The sequence below is a fragment of the Phaenicophaeus curvirostris genome, chromosome 34 (assembly GCF_032191515.1).
Source record: "Phaenicophaeus curvirostris isolate KB17595 chromosome 34, BPBGC_Pcur_1.0, whole genome shotgun sequence".
NCBI classification, from domain to species: domain Eukaryota; kingdom Metazoa; phylum Chordata; class Aves; order Cuculiformes; family Cuculidae; genus Phaenicophaeus; species Phaenicophaeus curvirostris.
The window spans coordinates 2416928-2435875 of NC_091425.1; the positions used below are offsets into that span (position 1 = coordinate 2416928).

Sequence of the window (18948 nt, forward strand, 5' to 3'; positions counted from 1 at the left end):
AAGGCTGAGGTACTTAATGCCTTCTTTGCCTCAGTCCTTAATTGTAAAGAGAGTTGTTCCATCTGTGTACAAACCCAGGAGCTAGAGGAGCCAAATGAGGTTCCCATGATCCAAGAGGAGGTGGTCAGAGTCGTGCTAGCCCGACTAGACACTCACAAGTGTGGTGTTGGGGCCGGTTGCATCCACCTAAGGGTATTGAAGGAGCTGGCGGATGTTCTGGCCAAACCACTTTCCCTCATCTTCCAACAGTCCTGGCTGACTGGGGAAGTCCCACTGGACTGGAGGCTGATGTTGTGCCCGTCTACAAGAAGGGTCGCAGGGAGGATCCAGGGAACTACAGGCCTGTTAGTCTGACCTCAGGGCCAGGGAAAGTCATAGAGCAGGTGAACTTGAGTGCGATCATGAAGCACATGCAAGAGAACCGGCTGATCAGGCCCAGTCAACATGGGTTCACAAAAGGCAGGTCTTGCCAGACTAACCTGATCGCCTTCTATGACAAAGTGACTCGGCTGCTGGATGAGGGGAAGGCTGTGGATGGATCTTCCTGGACTTCAGTAAAGCCTTTGACACAGTTTCTCACAGCATTCTGCTTCAGAAACTGTCATCTCTGGCCTGGACAGGCGCACACTTTCCTGGGTGGAAAACTGGTTGGCTGGAGGGCCCAGAAAGTGGTGGGAAATGGAATTAACTCCAGCTGGAGGCCAGTGACAAGTGGAGTTCCCCAGGGCTCAGTGCTGGGTCCAGCCCTGCTCAATGTCTTTATCAATGACCTGGATGAAGGCATCGAGGGCACCCTTAGCAAGTTTGCGGACGACACTAAGCTGGGTGGAAGTGTGGATCTGCTAGAGGGTAGAGAGGCTCTGCAAAGGGATCTGAACAGGCTGGACCGCTGGGCAGAGTCCAATGGCATGAGGTTTAACAAGGCCAAATGCCGGGTCCTGTACTTGGGGCACAACAACCCTATGCAGTGCTACAGACTAGGAGAAGTCTGTCTAGAAAGCTGCCTGGAGGAGAGGGACCTGGGGGTGTTGGTTGACAGCTGACTGAATATGAGCTAGCAGTGTGCCCAGAAGGCCAATGGCATCTTGGCTTGTATCAGAAACAGCGTGACCAGCAGGTCCAGGTAGGTTCTTCTCCCTCTGGACTCGGCACTGGTGAGACCGCTCCTCGAATACTGTGTTCAGTTCTGGGCCCCTCACCACAAGAAGGATGTTGAGGCTCTGGAGTGAGTCCAGAGAAGAGCAAAAAAGCCGGTGAGGGGGCTGGAGAACAGGCCTTATGAGGAACGGCTGAGAGAGCTGGGGGTGTTTATCCTGGAGAAGAGGAGGCTGAGGGGAGACCTCATTGCTCTCTACAACTACCTGAAAGGACGTTGTAGAGAGGAGGGTGCTGGCCTCTTCTCCCAAGTGACAGGGGACAGGATAAGAGGGAATGGCCTCAAGCTCAGCCAGGGGAGATTTAGGCTGGACTTTAGGAAAAAATTCTTGACAGAAAGGGTCATTGGGCACTGGAACAGGCTGCCCAGGGAGGTGGTTGAGTCACCTTCCCTGGAGGTGTTTAAGGCACGGGTGGATGAGGTGCTAAGGGGCATGGTTTAGTGTTTGATAGGAATGGTTGGACTCAATGATCCGGTGGGTCTCTTCCAACCTGGTTATTCTATGATTCTATGTTGCTTACATGTGCAAGGCACATGTGTGGTGCATGCATGGGGTGAGCATAGCGTGAGCCTAGAATGTGTATGACGTGTGTATGGCTGGTGTATCATCCTGATGATGTGTGCTGGCGTGTTTGATGCATATGTATAGCATGTACAAAGAATGTACGTAACATGCACATGGCATATGTGGCATGTTGCTTGTGTGTGCAAGGTATGTGCGTAGCATGTGCAAGAAATGTGCATGGCTGATGTGTCACCTTCATGGTGTGTGTGTGGCATGTCCATGGCTGGATGTCATCTTGATGGCATGTGCTCGTGTGTTGGATGCATGTGTATGGCATGTACATGGCATATGTGGCATGTTGCTTGCATGTGCAAGGAATGTGCGTGGCATATGCTTCACCTTCTTTGAATGTGCTAATGTGTGAGTGGCATGTGGATGACATGTAAACACCACATACATAACATGCAAATGTTGTGTTTGTGCAGTGTGTTGAATCTTGCTTGCATGTGCAAGGCATGCGCATGGATGGTGGGTCACCTTCATGGCGTGTGTGAGCACGTGCGTGGTCTGTCCATGGCTGATGTGACATCTTGATGGCACGTGCCACCATGTGCGTGGCATGGGTATGGTATGTACACAGCATGCACATAACATGCACATGGCGTGTGTATAGCATGTGGCATGTTGCTCACATTTGCATGGTGTGCGTGTGGCCTGTTCATGGACGGTGTGTCACAATCATGGTGTGTGCTAGTGCCTGTGGCATGTGGATGATGTGTACACAGCATATACATAACATGCGCATGGCATGTTTGCCATGTTGCTTGCATGTGCAAGGTGTGTGCATGGTGTGTGCACGGGTGGTGTGTCATCTCCATGGTGTGTGCTAGCATGTTTATGATATGTGGATGGCGTGTAAAAGGCATGTACATAACATGCGCATGGAGTGTGTGGCATGTTGCTTGCAGGTGCAAGGTGTGCGCATGGGATGTGCATGAGTTGTGGCGTGAGCGTAGCATGTACGTGGCGTGTGCATGAGAGCAGTGGCATGTGTGGCATGTGTGTGGTGTGTGCCTAGCATGTGTGTGACATGTTTATGGTGTGTGGCATGCACATGTTTGGCTGGCCAAGCCCATGGCATCCTAGTATTGTTGTCTCGATCCAGCATTCAGTAAGCACGATGCCATCACGTGCTAACCCTAAGCAGATAATGCTCCAGCTCACGCCATCAACTTGATTGACGGTGATCAGCAAAGATGAGTCCCGAGAAAGCCACGTACCCGAATGCTGCTGGCCTGCAGGGCACCGCCACGTCGCTTCTCCCTCTCTCCCTGTGGAGGGGTCGGGATCCCACAGGGACTCTTGTTGACAGTACTGCTGTCAGATTCTCCCTGCTGACAAAGCAAAAGCAAGGAGCTGTTATGACAAAAAACTCCAAGTAACCGTGCTTTAAATGAACCACTCCCCTCCCCAGCAGCTCTCGCCACTTTGAGACACCCCAACGCCCAGCAAGCTCTAAGCTGTGCCAGACTGGCCCGAGCCTGCCACGGGACCAGGCAGAGCTCCTCTAGCTCTCCCTGCCACGCTGAGGCCGTCGAGTTTTCCAAACGGAGGCTTCCCTCGAGGGAGGCAGGAGTACAGCGGTTCACCCAGGTAGAGCAGCCTCTAAAAGGCCGCGTGTCCATCTCCTGACCCTGAGCTCAGTGCCACGGGATACCTTAGCACTTAAGCTAACGGGAGAAATATTTTAGTGACCGCTCTTTCCCACCCGACAACCTCCTGAGGTACTGGTTCAGCCACACTTGAAGTAGAGGACAGACACTGAGGAGGCAACAAGGAGCATGAGAAACTCGAGCTTATTTCACTCACCTTTGCCTCGAGGCAGAGCCCTGCCTTCAGGTCTCACAGCCCTTTCTTCTCCTTCACCAAACCAGGATTGGGAATCGGGTTTCAGTCACCTCCCATGACAGAACCCTCCGGCCATGTGCAAGTTCTCCCCAGAGAAATGGTTCTAGTTCCCTTGCCGGCCCCAAACAGAAGGATGCTCGTGACATCCGTTCCCATCCATTTCAGCAGTGGAAACTCCCTTGTTCACCAGGCATCAGCGTTTCTCCCCACTTTGAGTCTAGCTGGCCTCTTGTCTCGCTCAGGTTTTCTCAGCCTTGCAGCCCATCCTCTGCCCGCTCTAGAGCGGAAGAGAAAGCGGAGGTCGGCTTTCAATGGCTCCGAGGAGACACACCGCCCACAGGACACTGTTTACATCACCCAACTGTGCCTATTGTGACATCATCTTCATTTAAAATGCCAGTTCCGTCTGTGCATATTATGACATCATCATCATTTAAAATGCCAGTGTCATCTGTGCCTTTTGTGACATCAACATCATTTACAATAACTGTGTCGCCTGTCCCATTGTGACATCATCTTTATTTCAATGCCTGTGCCGCCTGTGCCTATTGTGACATCATCGTCATTTACAATTCCTGTGCCTATTGTGACTTCATCGTCATTTACAAAGACTGTGTCAATTTTGTCATCATCGTGATTTAGAATGCGTGTCGTCTGTGCCTATTGTGAAATCATCGTCATTTACAATCATAGAATCATAGAATCACCAGGTTGGAAGAGACCCACCGGATCATCGAGTCCAACCATTCCTATCAAACACTAAACCATATCCCTTAGCACCTCGTCCACCTGTGCCTTAAACACCTCCAGGGAAGGTGACTCAACCACCTCCCTGGGCAGCCTGTTCCAGTGCCCAATGACCCTTTCTGTGAAATTTTTTTCCTAATGTCCAGCCTAAATCTCCCCTGGCTGAGCTTGAGGCCATTCCCTCTTGTCCTGTCCCCTGTCACTTGGGAGAAGAGGCCTGTGTTGTCTATGCCTATTGGAATATCATTGTCATATACAATGCATGTGTCATCTGTGCCTATTGTGACATCATTGTCATATACAATGACTATTAATATTTTGATATCATCGTCATTTACACTACCTGTGCTTATTGTGACATCATCTTCATTTACAATGCCTGTTTCGTCTGTGCCTATTGTGACATCAACGTGATTTACAATGCCTCTGCCTATTTTATCATCATCGTCATTTACAATGCCTTTGCCTATTGTGACATCATCGTCATTTACAATGCCTGTGCCTATTGTGACATCATCGTCGTTTACAATGCATGTTTCACTGTGCCTTTTGTGACATCATCATCATTTACAATGCCTGTGTCGTTTGTGCCTATTGTGATATCATTGTAATTTACATTGCATATGTCATCTGCGCTTATTGTGACATCCTCATAATTTACAAAGCCTGTCCCTAATTTGACATCATCGTCATTTATAATACCTGTGCCTACTGTGACATCATAGTCATTTTCAATGCCTGTGTCGTCTGTGCCTATTGTGACATCATCATCTTTTAAAATGGCTATGCATATTTTGACATCATCGTCATTTACAATGCCTGTGCCTATTGTGACATCATTCTCATAAACAATGCCTGTGTCTATATTGACATCATCTTCATTTACAATGGCTACGCCTATTATGACATCATCGTAATTTAAAGTTCCTGTGCCGTCTGTGCCTATTGTGACATCATTGTTATTTACAGTGCCTGTGCCTATTGTGACAAAATCGTCACTTACAATGCCTGTGTCGCCTGTGCATTTTTGACATCATCATCAATTACAATGCCAGTGTCTCCTGTCGCTACTGTGACTACATCGTCTTGTACAATGCCTTCTTCGTCTGTGCCTAATGTGACATCATCATCATTTACAGTACCTGTCCTTATTGTGACATCATCTTCATTTCCAATGCCTGTGTCGTCTGTGCCTATTGTGACATCATCGTCATTTACAATGCCTGTGACTATTGTGACATCATCGTCTTTTTCAATTCCTGTGTCATCTGTGCCTATTTTGACATCATGGTCTTTTATAATGCCTGTGCCTATTTTGACATCATCTTTAATAACAATGCCTGTGTCGCGTGTGCCTATTTTGACTTCATCGTCATGTTCAATGCCTGTGTTGCCTGTCCCTTTTGTCACATAATCGTCATTTACAATGACTGTGTCGCCTGTCCCTATTGTGACATCATAGTCATATAGAATGCCTGTGTCGTCTGTGCCTCTTGTGACATCATCGACATTTAAAATGGCTATTAATATTTTGACATCATCGTCTTTTTTAATGCCTATGGCTATTGTGATATCATAGTAATTTACAATGCCTGTGTCATCTGTGGCTATTGTGACATCATCGTCATTTACACTGCCTGTACTTGTTGTGACATCATCGTCATTTACATTGCCTGTGCCTATTGTGACATCATATTCATATACAATGCCTGTTCCTATTATGACATCACCATCATTTACAATGCCTGTGCCGTCTGTGCCTTATGTGACATCAACGTCACTTACAATGCCTGCGCCTATTGTGACATCATCGTCACTTACAGTGCCTTTGCTATCTGTTCCTATTATGACATCATCGTCTTTTACAATTCCTGCGTCGTTTGTGCCTATTGTGACATCATTGTCAATTATAATGCCTGTGTGGCCTGTCCCTATTGTGACATCATCGTCATTAACAATGCCTCTGTTATCTGTGCCATCATCGTAATTTACAATTTCTGTGTCGTATGTTTCTATTGTGACATCATCCTTATTTAAAATGCCTGCGTCTTCTGTGCCTAATGTGACATCATCGTCTTTTACAATGCCTGTTCCTTTCATGAAATCATCGTCATTTACAGTGTCTGTATCGTCTGTGCCTATAGTGATATCATTGTCAATTAACATAACTGTGTTTTCTGTGCCTATTTTGACATCATCGTCATTTACAATGCCTGTGCCTAATGTGACATTATCTTAATTTAAAATGTCTGTGTCGTCTGTGCCTATTTTGACTACATCGCCCTTTACAATGCCTGTGACTATTGTGACATCATCTTTTACAATGCCTGGGCCGTCTGTGCCGATTGTGACATCGTCGTCATTTACAATGCCTTTGTTTCCTATGCATATTTTTACATCACTGTCATTTACAATATCTGTGTCTCCTGTCCCTACTGTGACATCATCGTCATTTATAATGCCTGTTCCTATTTTGACATCATCTTCAATAACAATGTCTGTGCCTGTTGTGACATCATCGTCTTTTCAATGCCTGGGCCTATTTTGACATCATCATCATTTACAATGCCTGTGTAGTCTGTTTCTATTTTGACATCATCGTAATTTAAAGTGCATGTGCCGTCTGTGCCTATTGTGAAATCATCGTCTTTTACAATGCCTGTTCCATCTGTGCTTTTGTGAGATCATCGTCATTTCCAATGCCTGTGCCTATTGTGACATCATCGTCAGTTACAATGCCTGTGTTGTGTGTGCCTTTTGTGACATCATCATCAATTTAAATGCCAGTGTCTCCTGTCCCTACTGTGACTTCATCGTCATGTACAATGGCTGCGTTGTCTGTTCCTAATGTGACATCATCGTCATTTCCAATGCCTGTCTTGTCTGTGCCTAATGTGACATCATCGTCTTTTACAATGCCTGTGCCTATTGTGAAATAATTGTAATTTACAATGCCTATGTCTTCTCTGCGTATTGTGACATCATCGTCATTTACAGTGGCTATTAAAACTTTGACATCTTCGTCTTTTATAATGCCTGTGTTGTCTGTGCCTATTGTGACATCATCGTCGTTTACAATGCCTGTTCCTGTTGTGACATAATAGTCATTTACAATGCCTGCGCCTATTGCCACATCATTGTGATTTACAATGCCTCTGCCTATTTTATCATTATCGTCATTTACTATGCCTGTGCCTATTGTGACATAGTCGTAATTTACAATGCCTGTGTTGTTTGTGCCTATTGTGACTTTGTCATTTACAATGTCTGTGGCTCTTTTGACATCATCTTCATTTACTATGCCTGTACCTATTTTGACAACATCGTTATTTACAGTGCCTGTGCCTATTGTGACATCATTGTCATTTACAATGCCTGTGCCCACCGTGCCTTTTGTAACACCATCGTAATTTACAATGCCTGTGACTCCTGTCCCTACTCTGACATCATCATCATGTACAATGCCTTTATTTTCTATGCCTGTTGTGGCATCATCGTCATTTACAATTCCTGTGTTATCTGTTTCTATTGTGACATCATCCATATTTACAATGCCTGCGTCGTCTGTGCCTATTGTGACATCATCGTCATTTACAATGCCTGTCTCGTCTGTGCCTAATGTGACATCATAGTCTTTTACAGTGCCTGTGCCTATTGTGTCATCATCGTCATTTACAATGCCTGTGCCGTCTGTGCCTAATATGACATGATCTACATTTACAATGCCTTTGTCTTCTGTGCTATTTTGACGTCATCGTCATTTAAAATGCTTGTTTCTTTTGTGTCTGTTGTGACATCATCATCATTTACAATGCCTGTGTCTTCTGTGCCTATTATGAAATCATCGTCATTTACAATGCCTTTGTCTTCTGTGCGCATTGTGACATCATGGTCATTTAAAATGCCTGTGCCTATTGTGACATAATCGTCGTTAAAATGCCTTTGCCTATTTTGACACCATCGTCATTTAAAATGCCTGTGTTGTCTGTTCCTATTGGGACATCATCGTCATTTACAATGCCTCTGCCTTTTGTGCCTAATGTGTCATCATCATCATTTACAATGCCTGTGTCTCCTTTCCCTATTATGACATCATCGTCATTTACAATGCCTGTGTCGTCTCTGCCTATTGTGACATCATCGTCACTTACAACACCTGTGTCGCCTTTGCCTATAGTGATATCATCGTCATTTACAATACCTGTGCCTATTTTTACATCATCGTCATTTACAATGCCTTTGTCGTGTGTGCCTATCGTGACATCAGTGTCATTTGCAATGCCTGTACCTATCGTGACATCACCGTCATTTTAAATGCTTTTGTCGTCTGTGCCTATTGTGACTTTACCGTCATTTGCAATGCCAGTTCCTATTGTGACATCGTCTTCTACAATGCCTGTGCCTATATTGATATCATCATCATTTACAATGCCTATGCATCTTGTCACATCATCGTCATGTACAATGTCTGTGTCGTCTATGCCCGTGGAGACAAAATCGTCATTTACTATTATGTCTGAGCCATTTATGACACCGTCATTTACAGTGCCTGTGTCTTCAGTTCCTATTGTGACATCATCTTCATTTAAAATGCTTGTGTCTTCCGTTCCTATATTGACATCATCGTCATTTGCAATGCCTACATCTATTGAGACATCATCGTCATTTACAATGCCTATGCTTATTGTGACATCGTTGTCTTTTACAATGCCTGTGCTTATTGTAACATCATCATCATTAACATTTCCTGTGTCTTCTGTTCCTATTGGGACATCATCGTCATTTACAATGCCACTGCCTTTTGTGTCTAATATGGCATCATCGTCATTTACAATGCTTGTGTCGCCTTTCCCTATAATGACATCATAGTCATTTACAATGCCTGCATCGTCTGTGCCTATTGTGACATCATCGTCATTTACAATACCTCTGCGTATTGTGATAACATCGCCATTTACAATTCCTGTGCCTATTGTGACATCATCGTCATTTAAAATGCCTGCGTCTATTGTGACATCATCTTCATTTACCATGCCTGTGCCTATTGTGACATCATCGTCATTTACAATGCCTGTGCCGTCTGTGCCTATTGTCACATCAACGTCATTTACAATGCCTGTGCGTATTGTGACATCATCGTCACTTACAATGACTTGGTTCTCTGTGGCTATTGTGATATCATTGTAATTTACAATGCCTGTGCCTTTTGTGACATCATTGTCGTTTACAATGATTGTGTCATCTGTGCATTTTTTGACATCATTTTCATTTAAGATGCCTTTCCCTATTGTTAAAACATCGCCATTTACAATGCCTGTGCCTGTTGTGACATCATCGTCATATGCAATATTTGTTTTGTCTGTGCCTATTGTGATGTCATCATCATTTGAATCACAGAATCATAGAAGAGTTTGGGTTGGAAGGGATCTTGAAGATCATCCAGTTCCATCCCCCATCAGAATCAGAAGAGCTGCTACAACTCAGGCCATTGTATGATGAAGCACCACTTAAACTGCAGAATCCTTGTATACTTTAGGTCAGAAGAGGCTTTTAGAGTTCATCTAGTGCAGTCCCTGCTGAGAGCAGGGCAACCCCAAAGTCAGATTAGGTTGCTTGGGGCAGTATCACCCAGGATGGAGATTCCACAGTGAGATTTACATTGGAGATTTACAGTGCCCGTGCCTGTCGCGACAAATTGTCATTTACAGTGCCCGTGCCTAATGTGACATCACCGTCATTTATAATGACTGTTCCTATTGTGACATGATCATCATTTACAATGGCTGTGCCTATTCTGACATCATGTTCATATAAAATGCCTCAGCGTATTGTGGCATCATCACCATTTACAATACCTGTTTCGCCTTTGCCTATTGTGATATCATCGTCATATACAATACCTGTGCCTATTGTTACATATTCGTCATTTACAATGGCTGTGCCTATTGTGACATCATCGTCATTTACAATGCTGTGCCTACTGTGACATCAACATCATTTACAATGCCTGTACCTATTGTGACATCATCGTCATTTACAATGCCTGTACCTATTGTGACATAATTGTCATTTACATTCTCTGTGCCTATTGTGACATCGTGGTCAGACACAATGATTGTGTCATCTGTGCCTATTGTGACATCATCGTCATTTACAATGCCTGCGTCTTCTGTGCATATTGTGACATCGTCATTTACTAACCCTGTGTTTTCTCTGCCTATTGCGACATCATAGACTTTTACAATGCCTGTGGCTATTGTGACATCATCGTCATTTCCAATGCCTGTGTTTTCTTTGCCTATTGTGACATCATCGTCCTTTACAATGCCTGTGTTGTTTGTGCTTATTGTGATATCATTGTTAATTACAATGCCTGTTACCTGTGCCTATTGTGACATCATCGTAATTTACCCTGCCTGTGCCTATTGTGACATCATCGTCATTTACAATGCCTGTGCCTATTGTGACATCATCATTTTTAATGCATGTGTTGCCAGTCCCTGTTTTGACATCATCGTCATTTACATTGCCTGTGCCTATTGTGAGATCATCATCATTTACAATGCCTGAGTTGTCTGTGCCTACTCTGACATCATCGTCAATTGCAATAACTGTGTTGCCTGTCCCTATTTTGATATCTTCGTCATTTACAATTCCTCTGTCTTCTGTGCCCATTTAGACATCATCGTCATATACAATGCCTGTGTCTTCTGTGCGTATTGTTACATCATGGTCATTTATATGCCTGTGCCCATTGTGACATCATCGTCATGTACAATGCCTGTTCCTATTGTGACATCATTGTCATTTGCAATGCCTGTGCGTATTCTGACATCACCGTCATTTGCAATTGTTATGCCTATTGTGACATCATCGTCATTTACAATGCCTGCATCTTCTGTGGAAATAGTTACTGCGCCATTTACAATGCCTTGTCCTATTGCGATATCATCGTCATTTACAATGCCTGTGCCTAATGTTATATCATAGCAAGTCGCAATGCCTGTGCATATTGTGACATCATCTTCATTTACAATCTCTGTGTGTATTGTGACATCATCGTCATTTACAATGCCTGTGCCGATGGTGACATCATCGTCATTTACAATGCCTTTGACTTATGTGCCTATTGTGACATCATCTTCATTTCACAGAATCACAGATTCACAGAATAACCAGGTTGGAAGAGATCCACCGGATCATCGAGTCCAACCGTTCCCATCAAACACTAAACCATATCCCTCAGCACCTCATCCACCCGTGCCTTAAACACCTCCAGGGAAGGTGACTCAACCACCTCCCTGGGCAGCCTGTTCCAGTGCCCAATGACCCTTTCTGTCAAGAATTTTTTCCTAACGTCTAACCGAAACCTCCCCTGGCGGAGCTTGAGGCCATTCCCTCTTGTCCTGTCCCCTGTCACTTGGAAGAAGAGGCCAGCACACTCCTCTCTGCAACCTCCTTTCAGGTAGTTGTAGAGAGCAATGAGGTCACCCCTCAGCCTCCTCTTCTCCAGGCTAAACAACCCCAGCTCTCTCAGCCGCTCCTCATAAGGCCTGTTCTCCAGCCCCTTCACCAGCTTTGTTGCTCTTCTCTGGACTCGCTCCAGAACCTCAACATTCTTCTTATGGTGAGGGGCCCAGAACTGAACACAGTATTCGAGGAGCGATCTCACCAGTGCCGAGTACAGATGGAGGATAACCTCCCTGGACCTGCTGGTCATGCCGTTTCTGATACAAGCCAAGATGCCATTGGCCTTCTTGGCCACCTGGGCACACTGCTGGCTCATATTCAGTCGGTTGTCAACCAACACACCCAGGTCCCTCTCCTCCAGGCAGCTTTCTAGACAGACTTCTCCTAGTCTGTAGCACTGCACAGGGTTGTTGTACCCCAAGTGCAGGACCCGGCATTTGGCCTTGTTAAACCTCATGCTGCTGGACTCTGCCCAGCGGTCCAGCCTGTTCAGATCCCTTTGCAGAGCCTCCCGACCCTCCAGCAGATCGACACTTCCACCCAGCTTAGTGTCGTCCGCAAACTTGCTAAGGGTGCCCTCGATGCCTTCATCCAGATCATTGATGAAGACATTGAACAGGGCTGGACCCAGCACTGAGCCCTGGGGGACCCCACTTGTCACTGGCCTCCAGCTGGATTTCACACCATTTACCACCACTCTCTGGGCCCGGCCATCCAACCAGTTTTCCACCCAGGAGAGTGTGTGCCTGTCCAGGCCAGAGGCTGACAGTTTCTCAAGAAGAACGCTTGAGAAATGCAAACAACGCAGAAACACTTGAGAAATGCAAACAACGCAGAAAGCAGAAACGCTTGAGAATGATACCATCGTCATTTACAATGCCTTTGTCGCCTGTGCCTACTCTGACATCATCGTCAATTGCAATAACTGTGTTGCCTGTCCCTATTTTGACATCTTCGTCATTTACAATTCCTCTGTCTTCTATGCCCATTTAGACATCATCATCATATTCAATGCCTGTGTTTCTTGTGACATCATCATCATTTACAATGCCTGTGTCTCCTATGCCTATTGTGACATCATTTTCATTTAAAATAAATTTGTCTTCTGTGCCTATTGTGAAATCATCGTCATATACAATGCCTGTGATGTATGTGCCTATTTTTACGTCATCATCTGTTACAATGCCTGCACCTATTGTGACATCATAGTCAATTACAATGCCTATGCTGTCTTTGCCTATTTTAACATGATCGTCATTTACAATGCCTATGCCTATTGTGACATGATCGTCACTTACAATGCCTGTGCCCACTGTGACATCATCGCCATTTACAATGGCTGTGCCTATTGTGACATCAGCATCATTTACAATTCCTGTGCCTATTGTGACATCATCGTCATTTATAATACCTGTGTCGTTTGTGATTATTGTAACATCATCGTCATGTACAATGCCAGTGCCTATTGTGACATCACCGTCATTTGCAATGCCTGTGCCTGTTGTGACATCATCATCATTTACGATGCCTGTGCCTGTTGCGAATTCATCGTAATTTATAATACCTGTGACTACTGTGACATCATCTTCATTAACAATGCCTGTGGCTATTGTGACATCACCGTCATTTACAATGCTTTTGCCTATTGTAACGTCATCGTCATTTACAATGCTCTGTGTCATCCGTGCCTACTGTGACATCATTATCATTTAAAATGCCTTGTTGTCTGTGCCTATTTTGACATCGTCGTCATTTACAATAACTGTGTCGCCTCCCCCTATTGTGACATCATCGTCATATACAATGCCTCTGTCATCTGAGCGTTTTGTTACATATTCATCATTTACAATTCCTGTGCCACCTGTGCCTTTTGTGACATCATCGTCATTTACAATACCTCTTTCTTCTGTGACTATTTTGACATCATCCTAATTTGCTATCCCTGCGCCTATTTTGACATCATATTCATTTTCAATGCCTATGCCGTCTTTGACTTTTTTGAAATCATCGTCATGTACAATGCCTGTGCCTATTGTGACATTATCCACAGTTACAATGCCTGTGCCTAATGTGACATCACCGTCATTTACAATGCCTGTGCCTATTGTGAAATCATCGTCATTTACAATGCCTGTGTCACCTCTCCTTATTGTGACATCATTGTCGTTTACAATGCAAGTGTCATCTGTGCCTATTGTGACATCATTGTAATTTACAATCCTTTGCCTATAGTGACATCATCGTCATTTACAAAGCCAGTGTCCCCTATGCCTATTGTGACATCATCGTCATTTAAATTACCTGTCTTGTCTATGCCTATTGTGACATCATCGTCATTTACAATGCCTGCGCCTATTGTGATATCATAGACATTTACAATACCTGTGCCTATTGTGCTGTCATCATTATTTACAATTCCCGTGCCAATTGTAACATCATCGTCATATACAATGCCAGTGTCACCAGTGCCTTTTGTGACATCATCGTCATTTACAGTAACTGTCTCCTGTCCCTATTGTGACATCATCGTCATTTACAATGCTTGTGTCATCTGTCCCTATTGTGATACCATTGTCATTTCAATGCCTGTGCTGCCTCTGCCTATTGTGACATCATTGTCATTTACAATCCCTGTACCTATTATGACATCATCGTCATTTACAAAGACTGCGCCTATATTGTCATCATCGTGATTTAGAATGCGTGTCGTCTGTGCCTATTGTTAAATAATTTTCATTTACAATGCCTGTGTCGTCTGTGCCTATAGTGACATCATCGTCATTTACAATGCCTGCACCTTTTTTGATATCATATTCATTTATAATGCCTATGCCGTCTTTGCCTATTGTGAGATGATCGTCATTTACAATGCCTGTGTGCTCTGTGCCTATTTTGACATCATCGTCATTTACAATGCCTGTGCCTATTTTGACATCATCGTCATTTACAATGCCTGTGCCTATTTTGACATCATCGACATGTGCAATGCCTGTGACTATTGTGACATCATTATCGTTTATAATGCCTGTGCCTACGGTTACATCATCGCCATTTACAATGCCTGTAGCTATTTTGACATCATCGACAGTTACAATGCCTGTTCCTATTGTTACATCACCATCATTTACAATGCCTGTTCCTATTGTGAAATAATCGTCATTTACAATGCCTGTGCCTATTGTGACATCATCGTCATATACAATGCCTTGTTAGTCTGTGCTGATTTTGCCATCAGCGTCATTTACAATGCCTGTGTTTTCTGTGCCTGTTGTGTCATCATCATCTTTTACAATGCCTGTGGCTATTTTGACATCATTGTCATTTACAATGGCTTTTTTTCTTTGCCTATTGCGACATCATCGTCATTTACAATGCCTGTGCGCTCTGTGCTTATTTTGATATCATCGTCATTTACAATGTCTTTGTCTTCTGTGCCTATTTTGACATCATCGTCATTTACAATGCCTGTGCCTGTTGTGACATCATCGTAATTTACAATTCCTTTTCCTATTGTGACATCATAGACATTTACAATGCTTGTGCCTATTGTGACATCAACATCATTTACAATGCCTGCACCTATTGTGACATCATCGTCATTTACTATGCCTGTGCCTATTTTGACATCATCATCATTTACAATGGCTGTATCTATTGTAACATCAACCTCATTTACAAAAAATCTGCCTATTGTGTCAACTTCATCATTTAGAATGCCTGTGTCGTCTGTTAAAATTGTGACATCATCGTCATTTAAAACACCTTTTTCTTCTGGGCCTATTGTGACATCATCTTCCTATACAAAGACTGTGTCATCTGTGCCTATACTGCTAACACCATCATTTACAATGCCTGTTCCTATTTTGACATCATCATCATTTACTGTGCCTGTGCCTATTGTGACATCATCAGTATTTACAATGCCTTTGTCGCCTCTGCCTATTTTAACACTATCATCATTTACAATGTCTGTTTTGTCAGTGCCTATTGTGAAATCTTCGTCATATACAGTGCCTGCACCTATTGTGACATCATCCTCATTTACAATGCATGTGTCTACTGTGCCTATGGTGACATCATCGTCATTTACAATGCATGTGCTGTCTGTGCATATTGTGATATCATCGTCATTTACAATGCCTGTTCCTACTTTGACATCATTGTCATTTACAATGATTGTGCCTTTTGTGACATCATCGTCATTTACAATGCCTGTGCCTTTTGTGACATCATTGCCATTTAAGATGCCTGTGTCGCCTCTCGTTATTGTGACATCGTTGTCATTTACAATTCCATTGTCGTTTGTGCCTATTGTGACATCATCATAATTTACAATGCCTTTGCCTATACTGACATCATCGTAATTTACAAATTCAATTAGTCCTATGCCTACTGTGACATCATCGTCATTTAAATTACCTGTATCATCTGTGCCTATTGAGACATCATCGTCCTTTACAATGCCTCTGCCTATTATGACATCATCGCAATTTCCATAGCCCGTGCCTCCTTCTACATCATCGTCATTTACAATGCCTGTTCCTATTGTTACTTCATCATCATTTGCACTGCCTGTGTAGTGTTTGCCGATTGTGCCATCATCGTCATTTACAATGCCTGTGTCCTCTGTGCTTGGTTTGACACCATCGTCTTTTACAATGCCTGTGTTTTCTTTGCCTATTTTGACATCGTAGTCATTTACAATGCCTGTGCTTATTGTGACTTCATAGGCATGTAAAATGCCTATGCCTATTGTGATATCGTCGTGATTTACACTGCCTGTGCCTATTGTGACATCATCGTCATTTACAATGCCTGTGTCTAGTGTGAAATCATCTTCATTTACAATGCCTGTGGCTATTGTGATGTCACCGTCATTTTCAATGCCTGTGCCTCTTGTGACATCATCGTCATTTACAATACCTGTGCCTATTCTGACATCATCGTCCCTTACAACGCCTGTTTCTTCTGTGACTATTTTGACATCATCATCATTTACAATGCCTTTGCCAATAGTGACATCATCAAGATTTACAATTCCTGTGCCTACTGTGACATCATAATCATTTACAATTCCTCTGGCTATCGTGACATCATCGTCATTTACAGTACCTGTGGCTATTGTGACATCATCATCATTTAGAATGATTTTGCCAATAGTGACATCATCGTCCTTTGGAATGATTTTTCCAGTTGAGACATCAACTTCACTTACAATGCCTGTGCCTATTTTGACATCCCCGTCAATTATAAGGCCTGTGTCTATTGTGACATCAACGTCATTTACAAAGACTCTGCCTGTTGTGTCAACTTCACCATTTAGAATGCCTGTGTAGTCTGCGCAAACTATGACTTCATCGTCATTTAATAGTCCTTTGTCTTCTGTGCCTATTGTGACATCATAGTCTTTAACAAAGCCTGTGTCGTCTCTCCCTATTCTGACATCATCTTCATTTGCCATGCCTGTTCCCATTTCGACATCATCAACATTTGCAGTGCCTGTGTCTCTTGTGACATCATCATCTTTTGCAATTCCTTTGTCATCGGTGCCTATTGTGACATCATCGTCATTTACAATGCCTATACCTATTGTGACATCATCCTCATTTACAATGGCTGTGTCTTCTTTGGCTATTGTGACATCATTTTCATTTACAATGCCTTTGCCGTCTGTGGATATTATAACATAATCATCATTTACATGCCAGTGTCATCTGTGCCTTTTGTGACATAGTCTTCATTTACAATAACAGTGTCTCCTGTCCCTATTGTGATATCATCGTCATTTATAATGCCTTCGTCATCTGTGACTATTGTGAAATCACTGTCATTTCAATGCCTGTGCTGCCTCTGCCTCTTTTAACATCATCGTTATTTACAATGACTGTTCCTACTGTGACATCATCGTCATATACAAAGACTGCGTCTATTTTGTCATCATCGTGATTTAGAATGCGTCGTCTGTGCCTATTGTGAAATCATTGTCATTTACAATAACTGTAACTATTGTGACATTTTCATCAGTTCCAATTCCTGTGCCTATTGTGACATCATCATCATTTAGTATGCCTGTGCCTATTTTCACATCATCGTCATTTAAAATGCATGTTGTCTGTTCCTATTGTGACATCATTGTTATTTACAATGCCTGAGTCATCTTTGCTTATTTTGACATCATCGTCATTTAAATTGCCTGTGTCCTCTGTGCTTTTGTGACACCATCTTCTTCTATAATGCCTGTGGCTATTCTGACATCATCGTTATTTACAATGCCTGTGCCTATTGTGACATCATCTTCATTTACAATGCCTGTGCCTATTGTGACATCATCCTCATTTACAATGCCTGGGCTTATTTTGACATCATCATCATTTGCAATCCTTGAGCCTATTTTTACATCATCGTCAATTACAATGCCTGTTCCTGTTGTGACATCATAACCTTTTACAATTCCTGTGCCTATTGTGACATTATCGTCATTTAAAATACCTGTGCTTATTGTGACATCATCATCATTTACAGTGCCTGTGCCTATTGTGACACCATCGTCATTTATATTGCCTGTGCTTATTGTGATAACATCATCATTTAGGATGCCTGTGTCATCAGTGCCTTTTCTACATCATCATCATTTACAATGCCTGTGTCGTCTGTGCCTATTATCATATCATCTTCATTTACAATGCCTGTTCTTCTGTACCTGTTGTGACATCATCGTCATGTACAATGCCTGTGCCATCTCTGCCCATTGTGACAGCATCGTCCTTTGCAATGATGCCTGTGCCAAATGTGACAATATCATCATTTACAATGCCTGTGTCGTCTGAGCCCATTTTGACTTCATCTTCATGTACACTGCCTGTTTCGTCTGTGCCTATTGTGATATCATAGTGATTTACCATGCCTGTGCCTACTGTGATATCTTCGTCATTTACAATGCCTGTGCCTATTGTGACATCATCATCATTTAAAATGTTTGTGCCTAATGTGACATCGTCCTTATTTACAATACCTGTAGCTTTTTCGACTTATTGTCATTTACAATGCCTGTGTCTATTGTGACATCATCATCATTTAAAATCCCTCTGCCTATTGTGACATCATCATTATTTACAATGCCTATGCCTCTTTTGTAATCATAGTCATTTACAAAGTCTGTGCC

At 43.2% G+C, this 18948-nt stretch overlaps 1 protein-coding gene across 1 annotated transcript in view; it reads right to left on the reverse strand.

Annotated features, from left to right (window-relative positions):
• Positions 1-18688, reverse strand: part of LOC138732646 (putative surface-exposed virulence protein BigA) — a 40132-nt gene extending 21444 nt beyond the window's left edge. The window contains exons 1-3 of the mRNA XM_069879287.1: positions 18487-18688; positions 16899-17456; positions 16206-16535 (exon numbers count right to left, since the gene is read on the reverse strand). Coding sequence (XP_069735388.1) covers positions 16206-16535; positions 16899-17456; positions 18487-18688 — 1090 coding nt within the window. The remainder of the gene's footprint in view (positions 1-16205; positions 16536-16898; positions 17457-18486) is intronic.
• Positions 18689-18948: the final 260 nt, after the last annotated feature.